This window comes from Paramormyrops kingsleyae, chromosome 5 (genome assembly GCF_048594095.1).
Source record: "Paramormyrops kingsleyae isolate MSU_618 chromosome 5, PKINGS_0.4, whole genome shotgun sequence".
Classification (NCBI taxonomy): domain Eukaryota; kingdom Metazoa; phylum Chordata; class Actinopteri; order Osteoglossiformes; family Mormyridae; genus Paramormyrops; species Paramormyrops kingsleyae.
In genome coordinates, this window is record NC_132801.1 from 7,995,784 (window position 1) to 8,023,208 (window position 27,425).

The 27,425-nt window shown below is 48.0% G+C and overlaps 3 protein-coding genes and 2 non-coding genes across 6 annotated transcripts; 1 reads left to right on the top strand and 4 right to left on the bottom strand.

Annotated features, from left to right (window-relative positions):
• Nucleotides 1-401: 401 nt before the first annotated feature.
• LOC111845226 (hydroxycarboxylic acid receptor 2) lies at nucleotides 402-1,828 on the bottom strand. Its single transcript, XM_023814470.2, has 2 exons — nucleotides 886-1,828; nucleotides 402-579 (listed from the first exon to the last, which is right to left on the bottom strand). Exon 1 carries the CDS (start codon nucleotides 1,826-1,828, stop codon nucleotides 926-928), a length of 903 nt encoding a protein of 300 aa, XP_023670238.2. The 3' UTR covers nucleotides 402-579; nucleotides 886-925.
• A 2,865-nt stretch (nucleotides 1,829-4,693) lies between these two features.
• On the bottom strand, nucleotides 4,694-4,776 carry trnal-uaa (transfer RNA leucine (anticodon UAA)). The gene has a single exon. It is a non-coding gene; the product is annotated as a tRNA-Leu (tRNA).
• A 418-nt stretch (nucleotides 4,777-5,194) lies between these two features.
• Nucleotides 5,195-13,847, top strand: dlgap5 (discs, large (Drosophila) homolog-associated protein 5). Of its 2 annotated transcripts, XM_023814433.2 has the most exons (19): nucleotides 5,195-5,316; nucleotides 6,243-6,479; nucleotides 6,960-7,144; nucleotides 7,437-7,511; nucleotides 7,695-7,734; nucleotides 7,839-7,922; nucleotides 8,003-8,083; nucleotides 8,279-8,350; nucleotides 8,515-8,546; nucleotides 8,799-9,004; nucleotides 9,130-9,270; nucleotides 9,496-9,584; nucleotides 10,790-10,950; nucleotides 11,036-11,137; nucleotides 11,385-11,640; nucleotides 11,727-12,490; nucleotides 12,683-12,854; nucleotides 13,158-13,195; nucleotides 13,274-13,847. In XM_023814433.2, exons 2-19 carry the CDS (start codon nucleotides 6,245-6,247, stop codon nucleotides 13,379-13,381), a joined length of 2,841 nt encoding a protein of 946 aa, XP_023670201.2. In that variant the 5' UTR covers nucleotides 5,195-5,316; nucleotides 6,243-6,244; the 3' UTR covers nucleotides 13,382-13,847. The 2 variants fall into 2 exon arrangements, with proteins under 2 accessions (XP_023670201.2, XP_072568105.1); XM_072712004.1 differs by lacking the exon at nucleotides 12,683-12,854.
• trnae-uuc (transfer RNA glutamic acid (anticodon UUC)) lies at nucleotides 8,689-8,760 on the bottom strand. The gene has a single exon. It is a non-coding gene; the product is annotated as a tRNA-Glu (tRNA).
• A 752-nt stretch (nucleotides 13,848-14,599) lies between the features above and the next one.
• On the bottom strand, nucleotides 14,600-26,054 carry sun2 (Sad1 and UNC84 domain containing 2). The gene is made up of 18 exons (XM_023814575.2): nucleotides 25,773-26,054; nucleotides 23,234-23,354; nucleotides 22,941-23,053; nucleotides 21,908-22,072; nucleotides 21,726-21,785; nucleotides 21,152-21,245; nucleotides 20,883-20,944; nucleotides 20,306-20,406; nucleotides 19,586-19,741; nucleotides 19,351-19,404; nucleotides 19,176-19,219; nucleotides 18,915-19,065; nucleotides 18,595-18,807; nucleotides 18,409-18,493; nucleotides 17,743-17,858; nucleotides 17,138-17,305; nucleotides 16,954-17,043; nucleotides 14,600-16,828 (listed from the first exon to the last, which is right to left on the bottom strand). Exons 2-18 carry the CDS (start codon nucleotides 23,350-23,352, stop codon nucleotides 16,712-16,714), a joined length of 1,908 nt encoding a protein of 635 aa, XP_023670343.2. The 5' UTR covers nucleotides 23,353-23,354; nucleotides 25,773-26,054; the 3' UTR covers nucleotides 14,600-16,711.
• Between the last annotated feature and the right edge of the window lie 1,371 nt (nucleotides 26,055-27,425).

The window sequence follows — 27,425 nt, forward strand, 5'->3', positions numbered from 1 at the left end:
ACCGCCTCGGTGTTTGAGGGCAAGGTCCTGCAGCCCTGTTTAAGTCTTTTATTTTATTTTCAAGTAACACATTCATTAAAATACATATCATATTATGTATTACAATTTCAGAGAAATATCATTCTACTTCTGTACTAGTTCTGATGGACTGAATTATTAAACCATGAAAATTTGTTATGTTTAAAAATTCTGAATCTGAAGAAAATATATATGTGAATTTTTTAATATATATATATATGTGTGTGTGTGTGTGTATATATATATATATATATATATATATATATATATATATATTAAGGAAAACAAGGTGTCATATTTCAGTAGTATGCTCTGCTTTAAAAGCAATTTCTCTAAATAAACACTTTATTTACAGAATTATTAATTATCAAGCTTACCCCATCTGTCCGAGAATCTGAACATTCCAGCTCTGCTGACTCCTAATTAATCCCACAGGGTCTCAACTGCCGGCCCTAATTAGCTATCTGTTAACATCTTAATTATTATGTGGGAAATTACTCCTGGGATGAAAAAATCTGAAAACTTGATGGCTCCTGTGGATAATGTGGGATAAACAAGTTCCTAAGAAGGGAGAAATGAACAAGATTCAATCCTTACCATCAAAATGAAGCTTTAGTCTTCCAGCTAACCAAAGCTAATGCTACATATATATATATATATATATATATATATATATATATATATATATATATATATATATAATTGTTCATCTTATAAATATATGTATGTATGAGTAATCATGCAATAATGAGAGCAGAATATGGATATGGAAGAGATCATGATAAGCTTCCTTCAGCAAAAGGCTGTACAGGAATTGACCCGCTGGGTCTCAGCTGAATCAGGCAGTACTATTAACAGGAATCTTACTTGTACTGGACAGGACGTGCCTGGTTGAGTCTTGGCTGGATTAGGAAGTAACGTGAATGGGATTCTTGCTTAGACTTTGGCAGCATGTACAGCCACGGATGTCCAAAAACGTCATCTTGGATATGTACAGCAGAGGCTCGATGCTGCAACTAAGGTCCATGATGGCGAAGACGACGACGCTGATCTTGCAGTTGAAAGCAACAAAGCTGTAGAACCTCGAGAAGGGGAAGAGCGCCACAGGGGGCAGGTAGAGGGCCACGATGATGGCCAGGGCGATCATCACCATCCTGAACGCTCTCTTCTTCGTCGGGTGCATCTCCTCTTTTCCAATCACTGAGCGCCTCAGGACCCAAATGATCGAGATGTTGCAGAAGACCATGATGCTGAAAGCCGACAGGATCAGTCCGGCAAAGACTTCATTGATGGTATTGTCGTTCACGATGGACTTTGACAAGGCATAGGCGAGGATTAGGGTCCATACAAATGAAGACAAAGCTATTCTGATTCTGTTGTCCTTGACTCTACTGAAGACGATCGGATGGACCACAGCTACGTAGCGGTCCAAGCAGACACACGTGAGGAAGAGAGGAGTGACATCCTTGATCCCGTACGCTAATCGTTGGAAGTACCAGATCCGGTCATCACCCAGTAGGAGACGGTTCACCAGCTCGATGGGAGTCACTAAGCTAAAAAAGGCATCAAGAAGCGCCATGTTGAAGATGAAGATGTCGGAGGTGGACGGGTCAGCCCTCTTCTTGGTCACATGCCACATGACCATCACATTTGCGGGGATTCCCACTACCATGTTCAACACCTTAACAAAAAAATAGAACACAAAACCGTAAGGCTCTGATTTGCACACATCGAACTGGTACCAGAGTATGGGTCCAGAACCCAGAGTTGTGCTGTTGGCTGGATGACTGTCGTTGACAGGGATGTTCATTCTTACACAACGTGCTGTGATCTTGAAGAAGGATCCTTGAAAATAGAGAGAGATGTTACAACTTCCAGCTCATTCTTCACTCTGCGTATAACCATAATTACATATAAACAATTTACAGGAAGATGAACACTTTGTTTTGTTTCACACCACATTAAATTTCATAATGTAATCAAAACAGAAAACAGTAAAACTATGGTATTGTTCTTACTGTTTCATTCTCTTATTTTCATAATTTACCGTAACTCTACAGCAACATCTCCAGAGATGATTTCATCAAAACTTTCTCATACAATCATTGTTCAGTAACTGACATACAGTACTTATAACCATATTAAGCATGCTGAACTGTGCTGGTATATTTATTAAAATACTCTAAATAAATGCCTTACCTGAAAGACAGGAATGTCTTTCATCAGAGTTTCCGCTAACACTCTTGGCACGCTTGTAGTCCTTTTCTTAGTATAGTGCAAGTTCACATGGGCTGAAAATATATAAACATACTCTTGGGAGAACAGTGGAAAAAATATTTTTAACAGCAACCAACCAGATTAATAGTGAAATGGTGCAAAGTTTCCTCTCTTTGAGGGTGCTGATGTAATCCCCCTTGTACTCGATCAGCATTGGTCGATATTTCTGGTGTCTATGTGTGTGAGAGTGTGGGGCGTGGACCAAAGCTGCCTGTTTATCACCCACTTTTGTGGTAGGGCCAAGCAAGGGCAGGGGTGGTTGGGGTGACAGAGCAGATACCCCCATCGCATCACTGCTTGCTGTTGTTCACTGATGCAACTGAAGCACTGAGCACAATGTGCGGGCAAAACAAGTGATGCAACTCAATATGGATGCTCAGGTGAGATATTTGGTGTAACATGTCGTAACGTGTTACATGTGCATGACATGGAGGTGTGACACAGTAGGTGCACTTGGGACTGGCTTATCAGGTGGACTGTAAGAAAAGCACCTTTTGGGACACCCAATCGTAACATGTCATGCAATGAATCGCTCATTATCTTTGACTTAAGTGGGCTGAGCATTGCTTGGGATGAACTGCGAAGCCCACAGACAGGGTGAGTTAGGGGACGACATGGATTTCCATTGAGTTCTCCATCACTGCCTAGATATGTATTATTATATAGTTATTGTTAGTTAGATAGTTGCTATTGTCGTGATCAGGGTGGCTGAATGAACGAATGAATGGTGACAGAAAGGATCCTCTGTCTGCCCAGAGGTCTCCTCAGCAGAAGCATGCCCCCCCCTCCCCCGTTGCAAAAAAAATATCTTCTGTATTCTGCCTTCACCTAATAGCCTCAGCCCCAGCTGTGCTGAGGAAGACTGTCGATGCATGCGAGAATGCCGTGGCGTGCTTTCGAGAAGAAACAGACCATTTGGGGAAACCAGGCAGAGTACGGAACGCAAAGCTCACGTGAACAGTAGGGCGAGAGAGTTTATGAAGTCTGAAGTTATTAATAAACATAAATGAAGCGAAAAGCAAAGTGACCCAAGAAGAATGTCAAACACAAACACACAGGAACTGTAGAACACAAAAAGGTTAAATTGGATTAAAAACAGTGTCAGTCGTGTAATCATAATATTTGTCTGCACTCACAGTCCATCCTGCCCACAGTCTTAGTAATAAATTAAAACATTTGTACAGCACTGTCATCTCAGCAAATAAGACATTAATCTCAGCATACAACAAAGCATGACCTAATGACTGCAACCACTGCCAGATGTTTCAATGCTGTGTTTGTCTAACTCGTCACCATGGAAACTGAATCGCCATTCAGCTCATTTAAGTGGTGAAGTAAATCGATATGCCTCTCAGGCCTGTGTTTCTGCTTGATTTTCTTTGGCGTGTATATCACAGTGAACAGTTTCTCTTGAGCGATTTCCGGATGCTGGAGAAGACACATTAACAAGAGAACAGCACATATCATCTGCTTTACATTACCATTCAGCAATATGCTGAGTAATATCTGCCACTACTTGATAGCATGCGCTGCGGATGTCGGTATTGATTGCAATGTATGAGTTACAAAGGACTGCATTTGCCTATGATATTTTGCACAGGCTTGCATGCTTTCTGCGATATGCTCCAGGCTTGCAGAAACCATCGACTGGATACATGGTATGAATTCTGGGCACTGCTTAGCCTGTAACACATCACAAATATATATTTTATATATATTTTACTATTTTGTCTCCAATTCTGGTTCACGATGCTCCTCAGGATGTGAAGTCTTACGCATTTAGGGGTGTAATGATTCCGCTTCTGGGACCCCAGAGCAAAAGCTCCACCCAGCAAGAACAGGAGATTATGCATCGGTGGGTGATTATTGAACAGGTCTCCCTTACATGGACCATCTGCTTCCAGACTCACCAGGGCCCTCTGCTGGATATGCGGTTATGAATAAATGGGTCATTAATGAGCAGTGTGTCTCCTTACTGAATGTAGGGAATATGTTGCACAAAATGATGAAATACAGAATTTAAAGGCAATTTGGAAACACCAGCCACAGCATGTCTTTGAATCATAACAGGAAACCTAAATACAGCCATACTGACAAACAGGGGCATGCAGCTCCCCACACAGGGTGGGAACTGAACCCACTGAACACTAACACTGCCCTGTTAAAAGATTTAAAGATATACCAGTTAACTGACCCTATTTGAATCCCACCTCTGGTCTGTGAAAGTGATTAGTTGCCATTGCTGCCACATATCACAGGCCACAACAATGAAATGTGTCCCATGCAATTAACAGATATGTGACGTCATGACAGAGCAGGGGGCAGCAGTACTCAGTGGTACTTTGCTGAGTAGGGTGCTTCCCTAAGCATTAGGCCACTACTGCTCCGGTAGCATAATTACCAGGAGTGGGACTTCAACCCACGCAGACTCACGTCTATTGGATTTTAAGTCCAACCCCTTAATCACTCGGCCATCCTGGTCACAATAAGGTGCGTCTGTGTCACTTAGCTTTCCTTTTGGAATCTAAAGACATGCAGTTTACTGGCGTCGCTATATGTGCCCATAGCGTTAATGCAATATGTTTGCGATCCCGCTGATAGACCTGGACCTTACGTCATATGCTACCGGACTCCTCACTATCCGCTCGTTTATGTTTACGGGTGCAACGTCATGTAACTGTTCTTCCATTATCTGATTTTTGCATTTAATTGTATCCTGTATGTGATTGTTTACAGTCTTTAAAAAAAATCTTGACTTCTCACTATAAAATACCCCTCTGGCAGCTTCCAACCTAAACCAATAGTAAAGCTTCATACGGGAGTTTTTGAATTCCAACCAATCAGACCATTGCTTTTGTTAAAAAAAACACAGAGGGCATCCAATTAGCGCACAGTAGTAGTTTTTCAAAACGACGCCCGCCATTTTAATGTTGTTGTAGTTAGTAGTCGGATCGAAATAGTATAGTGAGTTTACTTCTTTTCTTTCTTTTTTTTAAAACTCGGATATACCACCTGTAGCAGGTAAGCTTAATTTATTACGTATCTCAGTTTGGCAGATTTTCGATGAATAATCAGTTTTGCCGTGACTTTGGGCTTTTTCCAATGTATCCAGGCACTAGGTGTAACCGTGTTGACAATCTAGCGTCTTTTTAGCATTTCTTGTCGTTTAATTACTGCTGAGGATTTATTGTGTGTCAGTTATATTGCGGTCTAGATTCTGTTTGTTATAAGCAACTGTCCTGTTTTAAGGGGATCCCGAGTAACTCAGCGATCGGAGTGTTTTTTGTTCACGCATGGATGTGTAGCGATTGATCTATATTTTACACCTTTCTGAAGGGTTTTGGGACCTTGATTCCGAACTGGGGAAATGCACTGTTGGAGCACAGTTATAGCCACTGTCCCTGCTGGAATCTTCGCGTTAAACGTCGTTTGAAATGGTGCTCAGGATACCAAACAGTCTGGGTGTCGGGCTTAGGTTAACCGTAACCTGACAGGGATGGGTGACAGATTCCCAAACCGGGACGCTTATGTAGCATGTGTCTGCTACACAGACATACACACACATTATTATATGTCAGTTATTTCTCTGGACACCTGAGCAATAGTCTAAAATCCAGACTGTCCGTGTCAAACCAGGAAGGCTGGTCACCCTACACAGGGGGCCATGTTACTCTTTTGTATAGGGTTTGGACCTGATACTGACCCGGCTACTTGTGTGGGCTGTGGTCCTAGTTTCCCCATGAGACCGAACCTGGGTGATGGATGAAGCCGAGATGGGTTGATGAGGCAGGGGTCCCGTAAGCCGTGTTAATAGACCGCTTGGGTTTCGCTTTACTGCATGGTCTGAGGCATTTCACGACACACATGCTTGTATGTAGTGTATGTTTGTATATGCGATCGATAAAGTTGAAGTGTGAATTCTTTCCCCGAACCATCATGTCCACCAGGAATGGAGTCTCGCTTCTCATACCTGCGCCAGCCGGACAGCAGCGTCTCCATGCTGCGTGTCAAGATGTCCCGGCGTCGCTCGCAGTCCCAGAAGGAGAACCGAGACCGGGCCTTGACCCGGCTGCGACGCCTCGACAAGCTGCCGGAGATGGACGCATCTGCCCTGGACGTGTCGGCCGTTGGTCAGGTGGCGGTGTGTCGCCAGGAGACGGTGCCCACAAAAAAACAAGGCAGAGGTGAACTTGCCTCGCCTGGCGTTGTTTGACTAATTTATTTGATCTTGGAATGGGATTAAGCTACCTGGGACTGGTTTAAAATGTAAGGATTGTATATGAAATTACTTATTTTGTCAAAGCCATGTATGTTTCAAGTTCTTTATCTCACAGCCTGAGTCTTTCAAGACTCTTAGAGTGCAAAATATGACCGTCTAAAACTAAATATGTAATCAGAGGCTTATAAAATGTAACGGATGTTTAAAGCGTATGTGGTGTGGACATGCATGGGAATGTAGGGCATCAGACGCTGTCTGTTATGTTTCTGATGGTCTGGTTTTTGTATATGTATGTATTATGCAGGTTTCTGTTCTGCTTTGCCAATCAAAGCAACAAGGAACATTAGAACTCATTAACTGGGATTCAGAAAACCTGTTCACCCTGTGTTGTGCTGGGACCATCGTGAGAAGTACCCCATGCCTGTCTGTCGCTCATGCTGCTCAGATCCAAATGCTGCCGCGGAGGAGAGGATGAAGATGCTGAGCCGCTACAAGGAGGCCAAGGAGCTACAGAAGGAGAAGGAGAAGAGAGAGCGGGAGAGGAAGGGCGGGGTGTTTAAGGTGGGCCTGTATAAGCCCCAGCCCCTGGCCCCTCTCTCCCAGGTGTCCGGCGCTCCGAGCAGGGCCAAGGTGAGTCACGGTGTCCGGCTTTTCCCAAATACACACTTGGAGTTTGGCTCTCTGTTCAGACTATTGCAGAATATCAACTTTGGTGGTATCAGACACAGGTGTTCATTGTTTTATTGTTTGTATGATTATAGAGGTTATAATCAATGGCGAAATCTTCCTCCTTGCTTTTTACAGTATAAATTAAACTCCTGAAGTCAGTTCATGAACTGGTGTTTTGTCTTGTGTTTCTGAAGAGTGCTACAAAAAATTTCCATATTAGAGAAACCTTATTTCCAGACTCTCTCTCTGGTAGCCTCTGGTGCCAGCTTCGGCGCCGGCTCCGTCCGGCCGTGTGACGCGCTCCATGAAGCAGCAGCCACTTCAGAAGGTGCTTCAACACTGTCTCAAACTTTGCTGCTTTTCTTCTCAGCCATTTTTCTAATATCGGTCACATTTAGTATCACTGTCACCAGAAATGTTCCTGCCCATATCTGTTATTGGCTGTATGAGGGCCTTCACCTTCTGGCTTGGTATGATTTAAATGAATTAATTCTCTTTTCTAACTGCTCAGATTGCTTTGCCTGTACCGCAGAAAGCTGTACCTAGAAAAGGTTTGTGCACCTGCCTGTATTCAGGTTTCTTTCTCTCATTTAGTACTTGATATAAGCTGCTTCACACACATCTTTACCACTGTGTCTCTCCTCCCTATTTAAAGTGGAACCAGCTGTAGTCAAGGCACCAGCGAGTAGAGTAAACAAACCCACAGCGCCCTCATCAGGAAGAGGCAAAGCGACTGCAGGTAACATGGAACCCTGCTCCTGAAACATCTGATTTTCCATATTCTGTTGATGTAGACATTGTATCCCCTTGTATTTGCAGTGGAGGCCGCTGTTAGAACCCCAGCAACCAGATCTGCCGGTGATTCACAGACCTCTACCCAAGCAGCTCTGCAGAAACCAGGTGTGAGAATGCAGGTCTTTGTTCAGCAGAGGTGACCTGGATGTGTTCGTTTAAGTCATTCAGATTAAAACCTTGGTGTTAGCAGAAGGTGGTGATGTGGTCAGGAAGGTCTGCTGTGGACAGTAGAAGATCAAAGTCAGTGCTAATTGAACTGTGTCTAAGGGTGCAACTGTCATACTTTTCTCTCCCCAAAAGCTGGCCGTACAACCAGAGCTTCCAGTAAGCAGCACGTGGAGCCCCCTAAAGGCAGAGCCAAGCCAGTGCAAAGTATGACATCCTTACTTTACCAACCATCCACTTATCCTTCGTCCTCAAGTGTTTATTTTCCTGTCGTCTTTTACAGTATTTTTATATTGCCTCTAAATTAAAGTAGACCTAAGCTTTACTGGACTGATCATGCCACATGACTTTTTTTTTTTTCTTCTTACCAGGCAAAACTAAGATGCCCCCCAAAGAACAGAAGGTGAGTTTTCATCTTTATATTCACCGGGCTTCTCAAAACGGTGAGGTGAATGGAAACTGTCATTACCCACGGCGACGTCTCACATTTACCCATTTAATTTAAGCAGGCAGATGCTTTGTACAGGTGCATCAAAATATTGCATTTCCCACACCGGGAGTCGAACCCGGGCCGCCTGGGTGAAAACCAGGAATCCTAACCGCTAGACCATGTGGGACATGTACAGTTTGAATATTTAACGTTCTTCTGTTTCAGGCTGCTGTTCAAGATGAGAGAGAGGAATCAGAGGCTGCTCCCTCCCACCCCCCCGCAGGACCGGCGCGGGGTGCCAGGGCTGACGTACCTCCCGACCCCCCTTCTTTTGCACCCCAGGGCTTTGTGTTCCATGCGCCGGCTGGTCTGAAGCCCTTCCAGTGCGCCCCCCTCACTCCACGCTCTGCCGATGCCTTTCTCACCCCAAGGTACCCTGCAGCGCTGCGTTTGAAGTGCTCCTGCTTAGAAACCAGTCTCTGTAACAGTATTTATTCTTATACCCTTTGAATTTGCTCTCTGATAAACACTCATCACTGTCCTACACTGTCTACAGCGCTGCCTCCCCGAAACTCTCCTTTCTCTCCCCTGTGGTTTCCCGGCCCTCCATACAGCCGGCTTCTCCTCCACCTCTGCGTCGGACCCCGTCGCCCCCTGCAGGTCCGCAGGAAGCACAGCACGACGTTCCCTATTTCAGGTGAGGTCTCGCGCATTGCATTCTGTTCCTTGATAACACAGTCGCCTGAATATTTGCTGTTCAACCTCTGAATCTGTTTACCTACTGAGTGCATTATCGGCTTAAAATCTTCAGTAGACGAGTATTGAAGGCTTACGGTCTTTCGGGGGTGTCTGTGGCCCCCAGACATGCTATCTCGAGTGCACTTGGGGTGTCCTCTCTGATGTGGTGCCCCACCTCCTGCAGGGCAGTAATGGCGAGTGAGACTGAGCGGCTCAGCGGGCTCTGTGAGCAGTGGGAGGTCCGAACCGAGGACTCCTCCATTCCGGAGGAAAGTGAGTATCTCCTGCTAGGCAGAACTGAGGCAGGGCTTAAAGTATTCGTTGTCGGAGAAAAAAAAATGGAGCGCAAGTTTATGAAGCCTGGGGATGATGTACCAGCAGTAGATAAAGGACTCAAAAATAAATGGCGCTGGGTGTGGATTGAAGAAAGTAGAGATGGCGAGCCTTTTGGCAGTTGGTGCAAGAAACTGAGAGAGCCGGGGGGCTTGTTTCTGCACGACTTGCTCGAGGAAGCTACTGTATGCCAGCAGCGCTAAGAAAGTGCTTGCTTGTGCACTCAAACTTACCACGACGTTGCCGGGAGCAACTGTTACAGCTGACACACCGTTGTCTATGACTGACCGTGTCTGCGATTTAAAAATACGTTTGTGCACATTTATAGCAGAACATGATTTGTCATTCAGAATTTCGCATCCACTGGTCACCCTGTGTAAAAAAAAAAAAAAAAAAAAAAAAAAACTGGCAGAAGACAAAAAAGCGTTAACTAGCCTGTCGGTTTCAAATCAACATGCGAGTTACATGAACACTCATGGAATTGCATTACAGTTCAAAAAATGTTTGTCTGAGAAGCTAAAAAAAAATTCTGTGTTCTCACTCAATGTTGATGAAGCATTGAATAAGTGATAATAAGTGAATAAGTGATAATGGCCTTGATTTCACTTCTAATCTTCAGTTTAGCAGTTCAGTTCTTTAGGACTTTGAGCACTTGTTATTTAAGCACTTTAAGCACTTGCTATTGTTTAGCAGTTTTTTTTAACTTTATTTTTGTTATTATTGTCAATATTTGAAGTAAGTCCTTCAAATACAAAAGTCCCCCCCAAAAAAAGTTCAGGCTCAGGATTTTTCTTTTACTTTAACCCCTGCTGAGGGATGCCGCTCCAGTGAGGGTGGCTTGCTGTCTGGCGCCAAGTTACCCTCTTCAGGGTCTGTCTCTCAGAAGCTCTGTTGTGAAACCCTCCTCCAAATGTTGCACAGGTGATCCGTGTAATAGGTAACAAGATGCTCATAAATGTCCAGGTGCTTAATTACATTAATTAGTGATGAAATTAATCCGAAGCACTGAAGTTCTTTATTTCTCGTGATGTTTGCTTACCATCCCGGTTAACAGTGATTTAGCTTCACTTCTCAGGCAAGGGCTCAGTTTAGTTTGATACCATCCAGGATTGATGTTCAGCTGAATGACTTATTGAATCCCTCAGTCAGGGATGGTATGCGCACGGCCATTGGCCAGGCCCGCCTGCTGATGAAGGAGCGCTTCAGCCAGTTCGAAGGCCTGGTGGACGACTGCGCCCTGGGGCGCGGGGAGAAGATCACCACCTGCAGCGATTTGCAGGGCTTCTGGGACATGGTGTACTTCCAGGTGCGTGAGCCAGCCGCCGTCCCGGCTCGCTGGCAGCCGCCATAAGATCTGCAGCACGTCCTTGAGACAGAGATTCTTGGCTCAGGTGGAGGATGTGATGAAGAAGTTTGACGGTCTGAAAGCAGCAGAGTGCAGAGGATGGCAAGACGAACCCAAGCTTCGGCCCCGTACGAAGCGGGCCGTCAAGGTGCGTGAGATTTCCACATGTCCAGGACACGAGCTTCCTGTCATCATGAGTCCAGGAGTCCTTATTTACCTCAAACCGTTACCATCCAACATTCTTCAAAGTCTCTGCATCCATTTCTTATGTATAGGAATTAGTTTTTATCGTGTCATCGTTATTGTGTGTACATTTCTCAACCTATGACAGGTTTAAATGACATATAGTAGGAGGGAAAGAGGGGGTTTGAGTGTCTTGGCGTGTTTCTGTGCAGAAGGTGGCCCAGGCAGCTCCAGCTAGCAAGAGCGCGGGGGAGAGTGGGGGGAGCGCCGTGGGGGCGAGCGCCGCGGCCAAGAGCCGGCTGGCGGCGGTCAAGGCCGCCATGAGGGCCAGGCGGGCAGCTGCGGGCGAATGTGCCGAGCCTGTGGCCGACGCCCCTGCGGACGCGGCGGCGCCCCCAGAGCCCCCCGCCCCGGCCGTGGTATTCCACGGGGGCTTTTTCAAGGTGGAGAGCCCAGCCAAACTGCCGGGTGAGTTTCTGCGCTCTCTGCACGTTGTTTCGGTAACTTTCAAAGCTTCCACGACTCAGTCTTCCACGGTGTTTCCGTGTCTGTAGGTCTTTTAAGAAGATCGGCTCGGCTCAGCGCGGCTGCCTCTCCCGCTTCCGCGTTCACGACTCCGGCGAGGCCTCGGCGCTCTGACGCGGTCAAGCCTTCCCCTGTTTGCCAGAGGCTCCACACCCTAACCCCCCCACGTCGCACCCCTCATTCCCTCTCCCAGTCCACCCTCCCTCAGGATGACGCACAAGCCGATGCCCCTAGCGCCTTCCGTTCGCCCTCAGGTCATGTGACTCAGGACGGTTCCCTTCCGAATGGCTGCCCTGCATTTCAGGTAGCCAGCGACAGTAAGCGGCCCAGTTTATCTGATGACCATTCGGAGCCCGATCTGGCCAGTGCCCCTTTGCAGTGCCCCAGACTGGGCAGCCCTCTCCCCGCAGAATCGCAAACGGACGTTGAGCCACCACAAGTGGAAGAGGGTCAGGGTCTCGTGGCAGAGACAGAGACGGGTGGTCAGGCTGACTTGGCTGCAGAGGTGGAATGTCCTTCGGGTGACCTGTCAACCAAAAATTTGGAACAAAATTCAAGCTTTCTTCACTCACCCTCTCGTAGCGCGAATTCCTCCCTGGCCAGTGCCCATGGGCTTAGTTTTACCCTGTCCCCCACCCCATATGAAAGTGCCCCAATAGATGCTGGGCTCACTGCCCTCAGTGAGTTGTCCCAAAGTGCCCCCCAGCCTACCCCCTGTGCCGCCCCTGATTCCACACAGAGCCCCACTGCAGACGTGGACATGAGTTCAACCCCAGACTCCTCCTACGTTGAGGTAAGTTGCCTGACATTGTCATTTCTTCCTCCACTATACCCATCATGCTCCTGTCCACAGGAGGATGACTGTCGGCTCATTGGGTGTAGGCAGCGGCACCCTTTCCGTCCCCCTCCACCTTCCCCCCCTCCCCCGCCTCTGTACCCTGGGGTTGCACACGTAACAGCGCCCCCCTGCCTGTGGGCATGTCAGTACCTCACAGGCCTGGACTTCGAGCGCTACCTGCGGCCCCCGATAAGGAGCAGCCTCTCGCCTTGGCGGCCGGCCTCCGCGGAAGCATCGCCGATGGCTGTCGACGTGAACGCTGACAGCCCCGGGCCCCAGCCGGGAGAGTGGCCTGTGGGGGGCGCTCTAAATCACATGGGTGAGGGTCATTCGTCCTGTCCCCACGCCAGGTGCTCACTCAGTTTCTGGCAGATTGTCATTTAGCTATATATATTTATTGGCACTGGAAAATATACACAGGAAAAGTAACTGGTCCAGTTGAGAAATTGAATACAGCCTGCTGGGAACTGAGTCTGAGACCCCGATCTGTGCAGTTGCAGCAGGGACAGGGCTAATACCACAGTCACTGTGGGGGGTGAACTGGGTCGCTCGGCCTGTTTGGAGTTCAGAGTCCAATCGGCAGCGGCCACATGCTAAGGCTGTGACCCCTTTGATCCATCAGGTCCAACCAGGGAGCTGAGGGCACTGGAGCCGGCGGAGGTAGGCGTGGCCCATCGCCGTCACTGCGTCCAGCTGGCAGTGCTGCTCCGCGTCACCCCCACCCCTCTCTCCCCACAGCTGCCAGGTTCCAGTTTGCTGCTTTTCACCCCGGAGCAGAAGGTGAAGGTCCGCCAGTCAGTGTGTGGGAGGGACCTCATGATGTTCACCCCTCCCTCCAGCAGCTGAACAGAAGCGTGCAGCCTTCCTTTTGGCTCGGTGAAGGAGACCTTCAATAAAACGTTGTACCTTGTGGTCTCTTCTGCTCGTTCTTGCTTCATGCACAATGTACCCTCACCGAATGCCCTGCTTTGCATTTTGAATAGTGAAATATATTGTATTTGTTTTGGTGTTTGCTGGTTCTTTAGGATGCAGTGTGTAGTTTCCCCACTGCCTTGTACTTCACCTTTGACTCAAACATAAAACTTTACCGTTTTTTCATGGATTAAGCAAGTAGCTGAATTAATAAATGGTCCAACATTTAACTGAGTGGATCGACCTTTTTACCTTGTAAAACTAGTCAATGCTGCGAATTATGCTTTGATGTGGTCATGTTCAGCGATGACGTAAGGAGATTTTGCATATTTGATTAATTGTATTTTTTTCCTGTATTTTCTAATATAAATAAATGTATCAATTAGTGTTTTCTTTGGAAGCTACTATTGACAAGCATTTGTGTGGGAGTTTCTGAAGGGAATCCCCGTGGGCCTTCCCGTCACCAGAGGTACCAACACTATGCTACTTTTTTTTTAGGTTACATTTTTTAAAATTATGACTAAGAATTAAGATCGTTCTGTTAAACAAATTAATGGGCATACTGGGCTGTGACCCAGGTAAACCTACATCACCCAGCAGGCAGGAAGCAGCGGCATACTCTGCCTGAAGCGTCGATCATCTCACCGGTCGCCGTAAGCGGATGACTTGCTGTCAGCAGGGTTTTATGAACAGGCAGCTTCCAGGACGGTTTCGGAATTTTGCTTCATCTGCATCAGTTATCGGAGCCGCAATGCAGCTGCTTACAGTGATCAGACACTGCGTGTAGCTGCCAGGTGTGTAGACAGCCTAGCTGTTCATGCACTGCTTGTGTGACAGGTTATCTTTTGGTGCTTTTCTTTGCTGTAGTGCTGATTTCCGGCTCCACACAAGAGAAAAGGCCCAGAATGAGCATTTTAAGACAAACACCTTATCTGACTATACCGCTGAAATGCACACTTTAATTGAAGAATGGCGAAGGATCCGGAGCACAAGGAATTAACACCAGGGATAAATTATCATACAATAAAAAGAAAAGATTGCATCACATTTGCCCCCAGCATACAGGGGTACAAAAACATCTGGGAATTGATTCATCATTCCATGGTAAACGGTTTGTCGTCCCCCCCCAAATTGAGGCTCTCAGGACAATCATTCTTAAAGGTTAATCAAAAACAATCTTTTTATTTACTTTAGACACAATGAGACAATTTGTCCTCTTGGCTTACATAACTTAAATATACAACAAAGCAATGATAATAATGAGAAGATGAATTACCAGTGAAACGTACCATAGATCACACTTGTGACTAAAGGGATAAGCACTTATGATTGACCCCCCCGTAAAGTTAAGGCGACGAGTCGACACCCTGATCCTGCACAGTGCAATGGGGGCTGCAATCTAACAGAATAACAGAGGTTACTACAGGAAGTACATGGCATCAATTAAAGCTTTCTTAGACATCTGTTTTCCCAATTTGCAAACAAAATATTTTAAGGGGAACAAAAGTGCAATTTCAGAATAGTCACCATATGTGCAGTACAGTGCAAAAGTTTCAGGCAGTCAAAAATGTTTGAAGTTATTTACATGGGTAGTAAGTGTGTATTTTCTCAGACGAAAAACACCAACATTAGAACAGACACAAATTAATAACACAATAAAAACTAAGAATTTCTTCTCTGCTCCAAACAGTTACTGATATCTTGTTGGATGGCTAGATGAACACCGCTTCAGTTCCCAAACCTCTCCTCAGGGGCACCTCAGTCATTCCATGTGGTTGTTAAATTTCACCCCCACCTCAGCTTATCAATTTTATTAGTTATTGGTTGGTACAGCTACCAGAGTCAAAAATACATGGTATATAAAATAAAGATGTAATGGATGGTCACTGGAAGTACTGGGGTGACTTTAGGAAAGGTTTTGAAATGGCTTAGCTGACACACTTCAACAGACATAAATTCATAGTTTTACACCAAGATAAAGATCTAAAAATCATTTCCTTTTACTGCCTAAGACTTTTACACAATCCTGTATATTCCTCTTGACAAACAGACTCCTGTGGCACGTTTACTGTTTGGAGGAGGTAGAGCAGAATCGGGTCAAACACACAGCCCTATAGAAGCAAGTGTGTCACTGCTATGCTGGACATACACAACATACACGGTAGACTACAAACTTCTCGAGTCATAAGACAGAGAAAGTCAGAAAAAAGGGACACTGGAAATGCTTCCTTTAAGAGAATGACACCGACATGTCCGTCCCAACAGGAAATTTCTGGGCCATCTCTCAGAGGCGCCCCGGATGGAGCTCATCAGCCTGGAGGGTGATGGGACCGCACGTCCAGAGCACACCAGAATCCCCCACCTGCGTTCTCCCTAGTTTAGGACAAAACACGCTACCTGCTCGCAACGTTTGAGCCAAGCCGCCCTGAATGACGGTGGCTGACGGGACAGGGTGTACGAGCTCATCCGACCAGAATCAGACCGTTAGTCGAAAACAGGCGTCGATTTCAAAAGACCATCTTCCCTCCCCTTACAGGATTAAGGGGGCCTGGAGCTTATCCCAGGCTGCACAGGGTAGAATAGGTAAACTTTCTAACTGTTCCACCTTCTAAGAGGTCTGGACTACTGTAATACTGAATTTACACTTCAAGGCAAAAGAGTGACTTAATAGATCAGTGAGAGACAGTCTTTGCGAGAAACAGATGAGAAACAAAAAAAGAATAACGCTTTTAAATAAAACATCCTTCCACGCTTTAAAATGACTAGTAGCCCTTTGTCATTAATAAGTATATACAAACACAGACTGAAAATATACAGCAAGTGCAACAAATGGATTGACTCCAAAATGACACATTAAAGGAAATATTTTCTCATATAGTGCAACATGCCAAACATTTAATTGCATTATTTTAACTTGTACGTGTGGATTGTACGTGTATTTGATCCTCATTCCGTTTGTCTCCGAGTGGATGTGTCTGCTTGAGTTTTATTGTGCTCCTTCAATGTCCAGCATGACAGAGCGGAATATCAGGCCTTATTTTTTGCAAAGTCAGCTCACGGACAGGTGTCCGGTGTCGAGATCCAAGCCCAAAATCCTGCTGATGGAGGTGTTTAGCACAGCTAAGCTCGGACGCCCCCTGCAAGCTTTTACAGAAACCATACCACGCCCTTTTTTGCATAGAGAAATGGTGACTCGATTGTGGATCTCTCCAACCTTGCCCCAGGGCTTGAGGCATGCCCTTTTCAGGTGGGGGGGGGGGCACTTCATTTGCTAGGGTGCTTTCCGTGTACCCTGAAGCGGTACACGCACGTGTACTCGGGGTGACCCCAGTTAGTGAGAATGCGCAACTCGACCATGCGGTACACCTTCTCCACGGGCTTCTGGAAAAGACACAGAGAATACAGATTAAAATCAGCTTCCTCACGCACCCCCCCAGGAAAGGGGGGAGACACACTGACACTCTGCACATTTTGGATTCGATCGCCAGCTGTTACGAGCCACTGACCGGCAGTTTGAACGTCTGGATGGGTTCTCCGTCCTGGTCGTACGTGAACTTTCCCAGGAGAGTGCCCTCCTCAGTCTCACTTGTTATTCCCTGTTCGGGAGGGGGGGGGGGGAAAGATTCCGCAAATGTAGAAGCAGCGTTTTCAAGGCATCACCTGTGGGGGGCGCTCATTCCAGTTACTCACATAGACAGAGAAATCGCGGGGGGCGCTGTCAATGTGGCCGGTCGGGGACAGGACTTTGGGCAGGTGCTCCAGGGTGACGTGGGTAATGTGGACGGGGTACGACAGGGCGATGACCAGGAAGCCTTCACTCCCCTGGAAGGCCCAGCACTTCCCGGGATAGAGGTCCGGCTGCAGGAGAACAAGAGAAAGAGAAATGCGACACAAAGCTGTGAATTCAACAGTCGTGGAGTTTATTGCTACTAAATTTTTATATTTTATATATACACATATATAAAAAAACACTGGCTTTGTATCCAAGGCAATGCTGGAATCGTCAGGAGAATCTGACCAATAGTCTGAGCCAGAGAAAGACCGGCAGATGGACGGACAGAGACAGACAGACGGACAGAGACGGACAGACGGACGGACAGACGTCCGTCAGACAGACAGAGACAGACAGACAGAGACAGACAGACAGAGACAGACTGACAGAGACAGACAGACAGAGACAGACAGACAGAGACAGACTGACAGAGACAGACTGACAGAGACAGACGGACGGACGGACGGACAGAGACAGACGGGTCAGATGCGGGGGTGCTTGACGGTCAGGGCTTCAGCCGGACCTGGATGACGGTGCGCGGACTTTCCGAGTGGTACCACAGTGGCACGCCGAAGAGGCTGACGCAGGCCGTCCTGGTGTGGTAGGTGGCTGAGCAGCGAGTGTTCAGCACACTGGCTCCTGCAGATAGACGAGCAGTGAGACCAGCATCTGCCACATGGCTGGAAGGAGCCAAGCTCTTAAAAGCCCGAAACTCCGCTTAATGCCTGGGAATCTAGCACCTTAAATGGCGGGAAGAAAAGCTATTCAACCCCCTAATAACTCATTGTGATCATAATAATGTGGAATAAATTAATATCCTAAAGAAATAAGAGGACAGAAACAATAAGATTATTTCTGCTATTAAGGCTACATAAAGTATAAAATAATATGCACATAAAGATGTACAATTAAGCAAGTGTTTATCTTGGTCAGATAGAATCTCATTAAAGGCTATGCCTAAACTAGACAAATTATTCAATACAAATCCAGTCACTTAACAGTTAATCCTCCCCTTAACCATGAGATTAAACATAACGGAGCTTTAAATTGTTTCAGATCTTCACATATTTGCGACTTCCTTACAACTATCTGTATCCAACACACTTCTCAGATCCTGGTGGACAGACCTTGGAGTCGCCACACTCAGGAAGACCCACAATGCACCGTGCCGGGGTGGGGGGGGGGTTACCTGAGGACTCCAGGGCATAGTCGGCCATGCCGATGCTGTCCGCTCTGTACAGGCTCAGGGCTCTGTGCACGATCTGCTGCACGTCCTGCTCCAGGTACAGAGATGCATCACGGTTCAGTTTAACCTGCCCTGTGCCCCCACCTACCCCATCAGAGAGAGAACCCCCCCCCCCCCACATCAGCATACCTGCACTGTGACAGCACCCACACCCTCCCCCTGCAGCGCCTCCCCCACGCTCCTCCAGGCGTCCTGCTTCTCCTGCTCCCGGTCCTCCGCCAGCCTCTGCAGCAGCTTCCTCTCCAGGCTCTCCAGCGCCCCCTGCAGCTCAGGCCGGAGCACGACAGCTGCTCTGCCCTCAGACAGGTGCTTCAGAAGCCACTGGGTGAGCTCATCCTTCAGCTGGGAAAGAACAGGGAACCCATCACTGCAGATGCCACAAACCTTCAGATGGTGGTCAGTATACTGACAGTGGTGTGATTTCTGTGTAATAACCCACTCCTTAGTACCTTGGCACTGGCTGCTTCTTGGGATTCCACTTTCTGCTTCAGCAAGTCGGTCGTCTCGTACAGGGAGTGGACGTCGGCCCGCAAGTCGCTAATATGTTTGTCTATTCCGGCTGTTTCCCGGCCCAGCCGACTGTGATGCTCATTTTCCACACTAGGGGGCGACAGACACCAGGTCCGTGACGCACCGCTTCCAGAGAATTAAAGCAGGAACCGCCTCATGACCGTAAGGCGACAACATAACCAGTGCAGAGGCAAACCCACCTCTTCAGCGATGACTTCAGGCCACTCAGCTCGGTTGTCAACACCTTGAGGGGAGACACCAACGGCGACACACCCATCACACGTCCGGCCTCGACTGCACGATCCCACAGCAACTCTGAGGCCACACCCACTTACATTAGGCCACACCCACTTACATTAGGCCACACCCACTTACCTCTAACTGCTGGTGCAGCGTTTGTCTGTCCTGCCTTAACAATGAAATCTCCCTCTAGAAGAGACAGAGAAAGGCAGGGCAGGGTGGGGGTCTAATTATAACCATAACAAGAGACACAGTGTCACCTGTGTGCCCCTCCCCCCCTTTTTAACCCCCCCCACTCTGTATAATAGGCACTGACAGCTCCCCATGAGTCAGTCCCCCACACAGCAGGCACAGCTTCCTCCTCTCTCACCCGCACAGTCTCCCTCTGCTCCTCATCCTCCCGACTCCTCTTCTCCTCCGCCTGCCTCGCCTGCTCCTTCTGCAGCAGCCAGCGCGTCTCCTGCTCCACCAGCTGGCCGTGGATTTCGTTCCGGAGCGCCGGCAGGTCAGGGGCCGCCGCTCCTTCCTGGGAGCGACGGGGAGACAAATGAGCGGAAGAAAGAAGAGGAAGGAAAAAATGGAAAGGGGAGAAGAAGGAGAGAGGAGAAAGAGGAAAGAGGAGGGAAAGGAGAGCAAGCGGCACCTCCACACCCATCCTTTGGGCAGATTTATATAAAGCGCTGGCAACACAGCAGACTAGCAAACACAGCAAAGTTAATTCCACTAATCCACCCGTCAGTCTAAATTAAGCAGCGAGTTTAAAAGCTACACGACTTCTGACAGCTTTTATTTTATGATGTGGTTGAGGCTGATACCAGAAAAGACATAGAAGAGGTGTCAGATTAAGGGGAAGAAGAGAGCATGTATGCTGACAGAATGACGGGGGGCTCGGCCAATGGCGCGGGACACCGCTCGGATGGACGGGGGGCTCGGCCAATGGCGCGGGACACCGCTCGGAAGGACGGGGGGCTCGGCCAATGGCGCGGGACACCGCTCGGAAGGACGGGGGGCTCGGCCAATGGCGCGGGACACCGCTCGGAAGGACGGGGGGCTCGGCCAATGGCGCGGGACACCGCTTGGAAGCACTGACCTGAAGGATGGCGGAGTTGGGCTTGTGGAGAGTGGGACCAGCCTTTCTTCCAGCACTGGAGGCGAGGAAGCCGGGGAGATAGGGGTACCAGTACCACAAGCCTGCATGCAGACAGGCCAGAGTTTAGACGAGTTCTACGGACCACACACAGCAAATCATCAGCCCTGGTTTAGCACACGAACTGGGCCCAGTGACTTAACACAATATCCAGAGTGACTTAGCATAGTACATCGGTACTGTGCAGAATTCTGATTCAGGGAGACATGGATATAGAGGTGGATCAGCGAGGACAACCAGGAAACTGACATGATTTCTGTTTGATGGTGTCAAGCTGACATTCCTGTAATGTGATAGTGTAAGAGTCACCCATACTGGAGAACAGTGAGGGTACTAACCACCATTTCAGGACACGCTACAGACAGTATTTCGATTTTCGTACTTAAGAGAGAGAGGCTTAAATTTGTGTGCTTTTTTTTTTTTTTTTTTAATAAGCAAAGGCACAATGTTCTGCCATTTGTGGCAACCCCCACAGGCAAGACGCCACATTGATTTGCCCAGCATGCACGGAGAAACTCACCAAATGCCAGGAAGAGGAAGAGAAAGAAAAGCAAGATGGCCTTCGTCACGGCTGCAGTCCGTCTGCAAGGAAATATCAGTCATTTCCCTAAACTGGACAGCGATGCAGAATGAAATACAGAAGCGCCCACAGACATCGAGGAGGTGTCAGAGATAGGGAGACGGGCAGGTAGATGGATAAACTTCACTAATCTTGCAGCGACACACCGAGAGTGTAACGCACCCCGGGGCACGCTGACACGCACACACGAGAGAGACACGGCCCGCTACCTGCTGAGCAGGAACACGTCCAACAGCGAGCAGCCGGAGGTGAGGCTGTACCAGGCCGTCCCCAGCCACCAGAACAACATGGCGGCCGCTCGAGCTGTGAAAGACAGGGGGATTAATAACGACAGGCAGCATCACGCTGGCCTGACCCGGCAGCCCTGCAGGACAGCATTCTGTACCGGAGAAACAAACCACGAACCATAACAGCAGGCTTTAACAGGAACGGCTAACCACTGCCGGGTGCATATGAGCTCACACCTCCCATCACAGCCGTCTTTAAAAGCCTACAGCACTGAGACGCTTCGCATGTGGCCAAACCTGGAACTCCACAAAGTTTGGACTTGTTCAGATACGTCGCTGAAAGCAGACTTAATCTCTGCCGGAGCTGTAGCAAGTCTGACCCAGAGGCAGGTTTGAGCGAGAACTGGCACTGGTATGACTGGGTTTACCTTCCTGGCTTTGGGTGCAATAGCCGTCTGCATGACTAACCCCAGCTGTCCAGCTCCCGCATTCAGCTCTACTGACAGGCCTCCGCCCCACAAGGGGGCGCCACTGATCGATGCAAAAGGCATGTTACCTGGAGAGTGCATTGCGTCGCTGAATGTGAACTCCGGTCTTGCGGAGGGCTGGGCAGAACCTGGGAGCACAGAGGCGGCAGAAAATCAAGCAAAACCAGATGCAGGGAAATGCGCATGAAGAAGATGTGAAGGACACAAACATGCACCCAGACGGCAGGAAAGCAGAAATGCGGATAGTCACCGAACCGCTGGCCATAAACTCCCTCCTCCGAGGAGGAGTATCCAGACGAGTGCTCTTGGACCTCAGAGAGGCTGCTCGCCCCAGGGAACGCAGAGGAGGCCGGCAGGGGCCCGTCCACGCTGGAGCTCCTTACAGAGGATGAGGAGGAGCTATTTTTCAGGGGTCCTGAAGACCATGCGTAGAATTTAAAGAGACACAAAATGAAAACATGATGCTTTATTTGCCATCTGTATAAGCATGAGTAGAGGTACATGAAGATTCTTTCATTTTTGCATATCGCATGTAGGGCTGCACGATTTCGCGTTGCGACTCTATAGCGCGCGCAATAATCACCTGGGCTTTACATAGTTTACATACGGCCACAATTTGGTAAGTAGATTAGTTGCACGCCTACGTGCATTGTGATACTCAAAAATGACCATCCTGTATAAATGCAGTGAATCCTTATGCTAAGTAAATTTGGTTAGCGGGGCGCAGCATGCTAGCGTTTTGGTTCACCGTGAAAGGGATGAGTACTGAGGCGGCGGTGAAGAAAGGCACAGCTCAACCGCCAGAACATATTTTATAAGAGGAAATCTTGTGGATAAACAAGGTAAAAAATACATCGGTTGTGTGGCGGTACTTTTTGCACCCCGACACATTAATTAAACATAAGGAAATGCTGAATTCATACAGATAAGTAACTTCTGTGCATCACAATATGGCTCTCATTAATATTTTGGGTGCAATACTAACCTGCTCATCAAATTGTGGCTGTACATGAACATCCATGCAGTACGGAAACGCCGGCATCTGGACAGGTTCTTACACCCCTCATAGAAACCCTGGTGCTTACTGCAGATGCACCATTTAATCGCGGTGCGATATTGTGCAGCCCTAATCCCATCATGCACTGCTTTATATGGAAATACACACATATACAGCTGAGAGTAAAGCCTGGGTCTGGGAACAGGCTCAGGCCATTTATCTGAAACATTTTGGATGGAGAAGGGGGACACTGGCGTTCTCAGATCCAACCACGGGTACCACTCACCCCAGTACCCTGCTGCCTCCTCGCTGAACTGGCCCACGGACTCAGCGGAGGTGACCGTGGACGCATAGCGCGACGACGCCGCCTTGCGCCCCCCCGTCTTCTTCTTGAAAACCCTGCCAGAGAGGTGGGGGGTGTGAGGCGAACACAGGGAGAGTCGGAGGGCAGCTCAGATGGGGATGGGGGGGGGGGGGAGGCGTTGCATGCATGCCTTACAGAAGTCTCCACATACAGGCTCAGCGTCATGCAAACAAACAGCTTCCGACAATATATATCCACAGGGGGGCGCTGCGTACCTGAGAGGACTCTCCCGGTAGGAGATCTGGCCGGTGGAGCCGGTGGAGCTCGTGCTGGCAGCATCATCATCGGCCTGGTAGTAACCGGTGGTCACGAGTCTCGAGCTGCGCCGTGACATTGCTGGGGGGGGGGGGAGGTGGATAATTAACTGGGAGGGCAGTAACACAGGACACACAGCACCAGAGAGGTGTGGTTAGGGTCACTCCTACCGCCCCCACTGAGTGCCCTGTGTGGGACACGTCTCTCTATGCTATCTTTTCTTTACCCTACTAGCCTGTGAGGCACCCATGTAATCGATTCCTAATCCATAATCACTGATCATTTACGGCCACGTCCTGCCGTTTCCCAAAGCCTCCAGGCCTCGGTGTTTCCTTCCCATCTCCCTACGCGTCGGCATTGAACTCTGGACCCAACCACGCAGCACCAGGCTATGCGGCACCAGAAATCCGGCTAAAGCATCTAATCTATCAGCAGCAGCCCGTGAGAATCAGAAAGCAACCGGCGCCCCAACATCTACTCAACCAACCTGGTAGTAAATCCAAAGCTATTCATTAGATATAAAAATACGGCTGCAGTGTGCAGAAAGCTCATGGCGTCAAACACACTGCTGATTGCTGCTCCTCGCTCTGCGCGCATCACATAAGGAGACCCCAGATAAGCCACACGCAGCTACGCTGGACAAATCCGCGGCTAAGCTAACGGGGATGTGTTCTGAAGCTCTGATGGACACGGGCCACTGGGACACAGCTGAGGGGGAGGGGGCGCTCAGGCCTGAAGACAGACACCCCGCCCCCCCTTAACATGAAAAAACAAGGTGCTCAGGCTTAACATATTGTGTTGTAATTCAACGAATTTCCGAAATAGTTTTGCATCACCGTTTTTGATGAGTTACACATACTTTCAAGACCTCAGAATTGTTTTTTTTTTTAACTACTAATGATATACACTGCGGGTGTTTTCTTATGAGTTGTAAAATTCTGTTATTACTATGGCTTCATAGCTCAGCTATAGCCATTTGGTAGTGAGGATCTGCTGGATTATTTGGCCTTTTTAAATTTCTAACCCAACCTTACATGGCCCGCCGACCCCTCCTCCACTCATGACCCACGCACCCCCTTGCTTTACCACAAACAGGCACACACTTGTGACCCCCGCCCTGCCTGCTGTGACCCAGCCGTCGGTCTGTAACGCAGAGAGATGCCGGGGGGGGGGTGGTGGGCGATGCTGCATGCTCACATAGCGTGACTTGGTGGCAAGTTCCACATATTCGATTAGATGGGGAAACCACAATACAGCAAGACGGAAAGAGAAGGGGAACTGAAAACACTGACAGAGGGAGAGAAAGAGGCCATTATTAAGAGAGAGTAGGGTTAGGGTGGGGTGGCCCAGCACACAGGGCTACAGATAACGTGAGGCGTGGAATGAGGCGGGCTAACAAATGAGACAAAACTCAGCTAAATGAGATGACGCTCATACATATTATTATGATTAGTGTTGCTAAGCAACCATATCTATTATTATTATTATTATTATGGTCGCTTAGCAACACGACCAAATGTGCCCTGCGCAGCTTATACTTTAAGTCATCTGTAAGGTTTCATAATGTATACGTTTCTTTAAAAAAAAAAGGGGGGGGGGGGCTTCCCCACTTGAGATCCAGATCTGCGACGCTGCCCCCATCCCCGACCCGGATCAGTGTTTAACACGCTAGAAAACCGCGCATGGGGACCGACATCGATCCGGGGCACAGCGAGAGTCACAGGGCGGCCGGCGCGGCCTGAGACACAAGGCGCATGCGCAGACGCACATGGCCTGGCGCCAGCTTGATGCCAGCCCGGGGCTCGAGCCGCAGGAACGCACCCGCGTCCGTCTACAGATACCTTGCAAGCGGGGCAACTTTACAGCCGGCAAGAAGGGCAGAGCCGACCCCTGTCAGAAAGAAAGTCTCACTACACGCAAAGTTTCACTAAATTAGCTTACACAGGTAGGACACTGAAACAAACAAACAATGCAGAGACAAAGAACCGTGAAAGGATGGGCACTCTCTGAAACGCCCTGTGGCACAGTCCGAGCCCGAATGCGCAGCAAACAGACTCGCAGGCAACGTAACAATTAAAAATCCGTAAAGATAAGTTCGCTGTCAGGACCGTCAGAAAACACCAACATGAACAGCAGATAAGTAAATGGTTTTATGGCCAACTGGATAAAATAACATTTTGATATCTTTACTGCACACAGACGCGCCAGCGATTAAAGCCGACAGGGCAATTACACGGCGTCCAAAACCACGTGCGACGCCCGCCCTACATGCAAAATTCAACATTTCTAAAAACGCAGCGGCGTTTCTATATTTACCAACACAGCAGTTGGCTATGAAAAGTACTGCCGACACGAAGCATCGCAACAAAAGGGTAGCTACCTTCGCATCAGACCAGCACGCATACGATACAGGAGCGTTATTACTTAGTCATATTTAAAAACTAGACCCTATGATGAATATCTTATTTAACGAGAAGCTTGCCGAGCGTGTTATCTTACCCGGTTAGCCACGGGAGCAGCCTTCGGTGCGTCTGAGATGCGCTGCGAGATGTCAGCGTTATGCTCTCCGGCCGGATAACACGGCTAGCTGCTCTCTGCAATAACCCACCGTCACGCTGGGACTGAGCCGTGCAACCTCAATTTCTACTGATCAAACAAACCAGTTTGAAGTAAACCCGGATGTCTGGTGGGGCGACAGCGACAGGAAGACAGTTACACCAGAAAACGAAACACCCCCTTTATTCTATTTTTGTCGGAATGTAGAGTAGACGGCCTCTCGGGCGCCCTCTTGTGGTGGCGTTCTCCTATCGCCCTCCTGTCCACCTCCGGTTTCCTGTCTCCTGCCCTCTCGCTCCACAATTAGAGAGTTATTTTTGAGTTTGATATGGGCATTATTATTTATTTATATTCTGTAGCATTCCATATTTGTCTAAGTATAAAAATAGATTTTATTTTTTGGTGAAAAGGATACGCATAGTATTTGGTCTACATAGCGTTTGTTCTTCTGAAATATTTTATTTAACGAAGTAAATTTAGGCCTAACTATTAAAAGAATTTGAACTATTTAGAATCCACGTTCCATGATCATTTGACACCCAGTTAATCGCAGGGTATTCAATCACACATTAACACACTAGAATTAGAATATAATATCCCGTTGTTATTGTACATGTTCTGATGTTCTGTACAAACTCTGTGTGCTTTCTCCACCAGTGCCACATATTAAAATAAAATACGCGAAATTATGGGTTTGACACCCAACCAATGAAGCACGTAGTCAGGCAATTATATATATATATATATATATATATATATATATATATATATATACACTCACCTAAAGGATTATTAGGAACACCTGTTCAATTTCTCATTAATGCAATTCTCTAATCAACCAATCACATGGCAGTTGCTTCAATGCATTTAGGGGTGTGGTCCTGGTCAAGACAATCTCCTGAACTCCAAACTGAATGTCAGAATGGGAAAGAAAGGTGATTTAAGCAATTTTGAGCGTGGCATGGTTGTTGGTGCCAGACGGGCCGGTCTGAGTATTTCACAATCTGCTCATTTACTGGGATTTTCACGCACAACCATTTCTAGGGTTTACAAAGAATGGTGTGCAAAGGGAAAAACATCCAGTATGCGGCAGTCCTGTGGGCGAAAATGCCTTGTTGATGCTAGAGGTCAGAGGAGAATGGGCCGACTGATTCAAGCTGATAGAAGAGCAACTTTGACTGAAATAACCACTCGTTACAACCGAGGTATGCAGCAAAGCATTTGTGAAGCCACAACACGCACAATCTTGAGGCGGATGGGCTACAACAGCTGAAGACCCCACCGGGTACCACTCATCTCCACTACAAATAGGAAAAAGAGGCTACAATTTGCACGAGCTCACCAAAATTGGACAGTTGAAGACTGGAAAAATGTTGCCTGGACTGATGAGTCTCGATTTCTGTTGAGACATTCAAATGGTAGAGTCAGAATTTGGCGTAAACAGAATGAGAACATGGATCCATCATGCCTTGTTACCACTGTGCAGGCTGGTGGTGGTGGTGTAATGGTGTGGGGGATGTTTTCTAGGCACACTTTAGGCCCCTTAGTGCCAATTGGGCATCGTTTAAATGCCACGGCCTACCTGAGCATTGTTTC

Bases quoted from the DNA above. Each gene is read 5' to 3' on its own strand.
- sun2 (XM_023814575.2), bottom strand. From the start codon at position 23,352: ATGTCACGGCGCAGCTCGAGACTCGTGACCACCGGTTACTACCAGGCC. The intron at 19,066-19,175 runs GTGGGTTTGCCT...GTCGCCCCCTAG, and splicing joins CTGAAGTCATCGCTGAAGAG to TGTGGAAAATGAGCATCACA. The intron at 17,859-18,408 runs GTAACCCCCCCC...GTCTATCTGCAG, and splicing joins CTATGCCCTGGAGTCCTCAG to GAGCCAGTGTGCTGAACACT.
- dlgap5 (XM_023814433.2), top strand. From the start codon at position 6,245: ATGGAGTCTCGCTTCTCATACCTGCGCCAGCCGGACAGCAGCGTCTCC. The intron at 9,005-9,129 runs GTACCCTGCAGC...CACTGTCTACAG, and splicing joins GATGCCTTTCTCACCCCAAG to CGCTGCCTCCCCGAAACTCT. The intron at 12,491-12,682 runs GTAAGTTGCCTG...TGGGCATGTCAG, and splicing joins CAGACTCCTCCTACGTTGAG to TACCTCACAGGCCTGGACTT.
- LOC111845226 (XM_023814470.2), bottom strand. From the start codon at position 1,828: ATGAACATCCCTGTCAACGACAGTCATCCAGCCAACAGCACAACTCTG.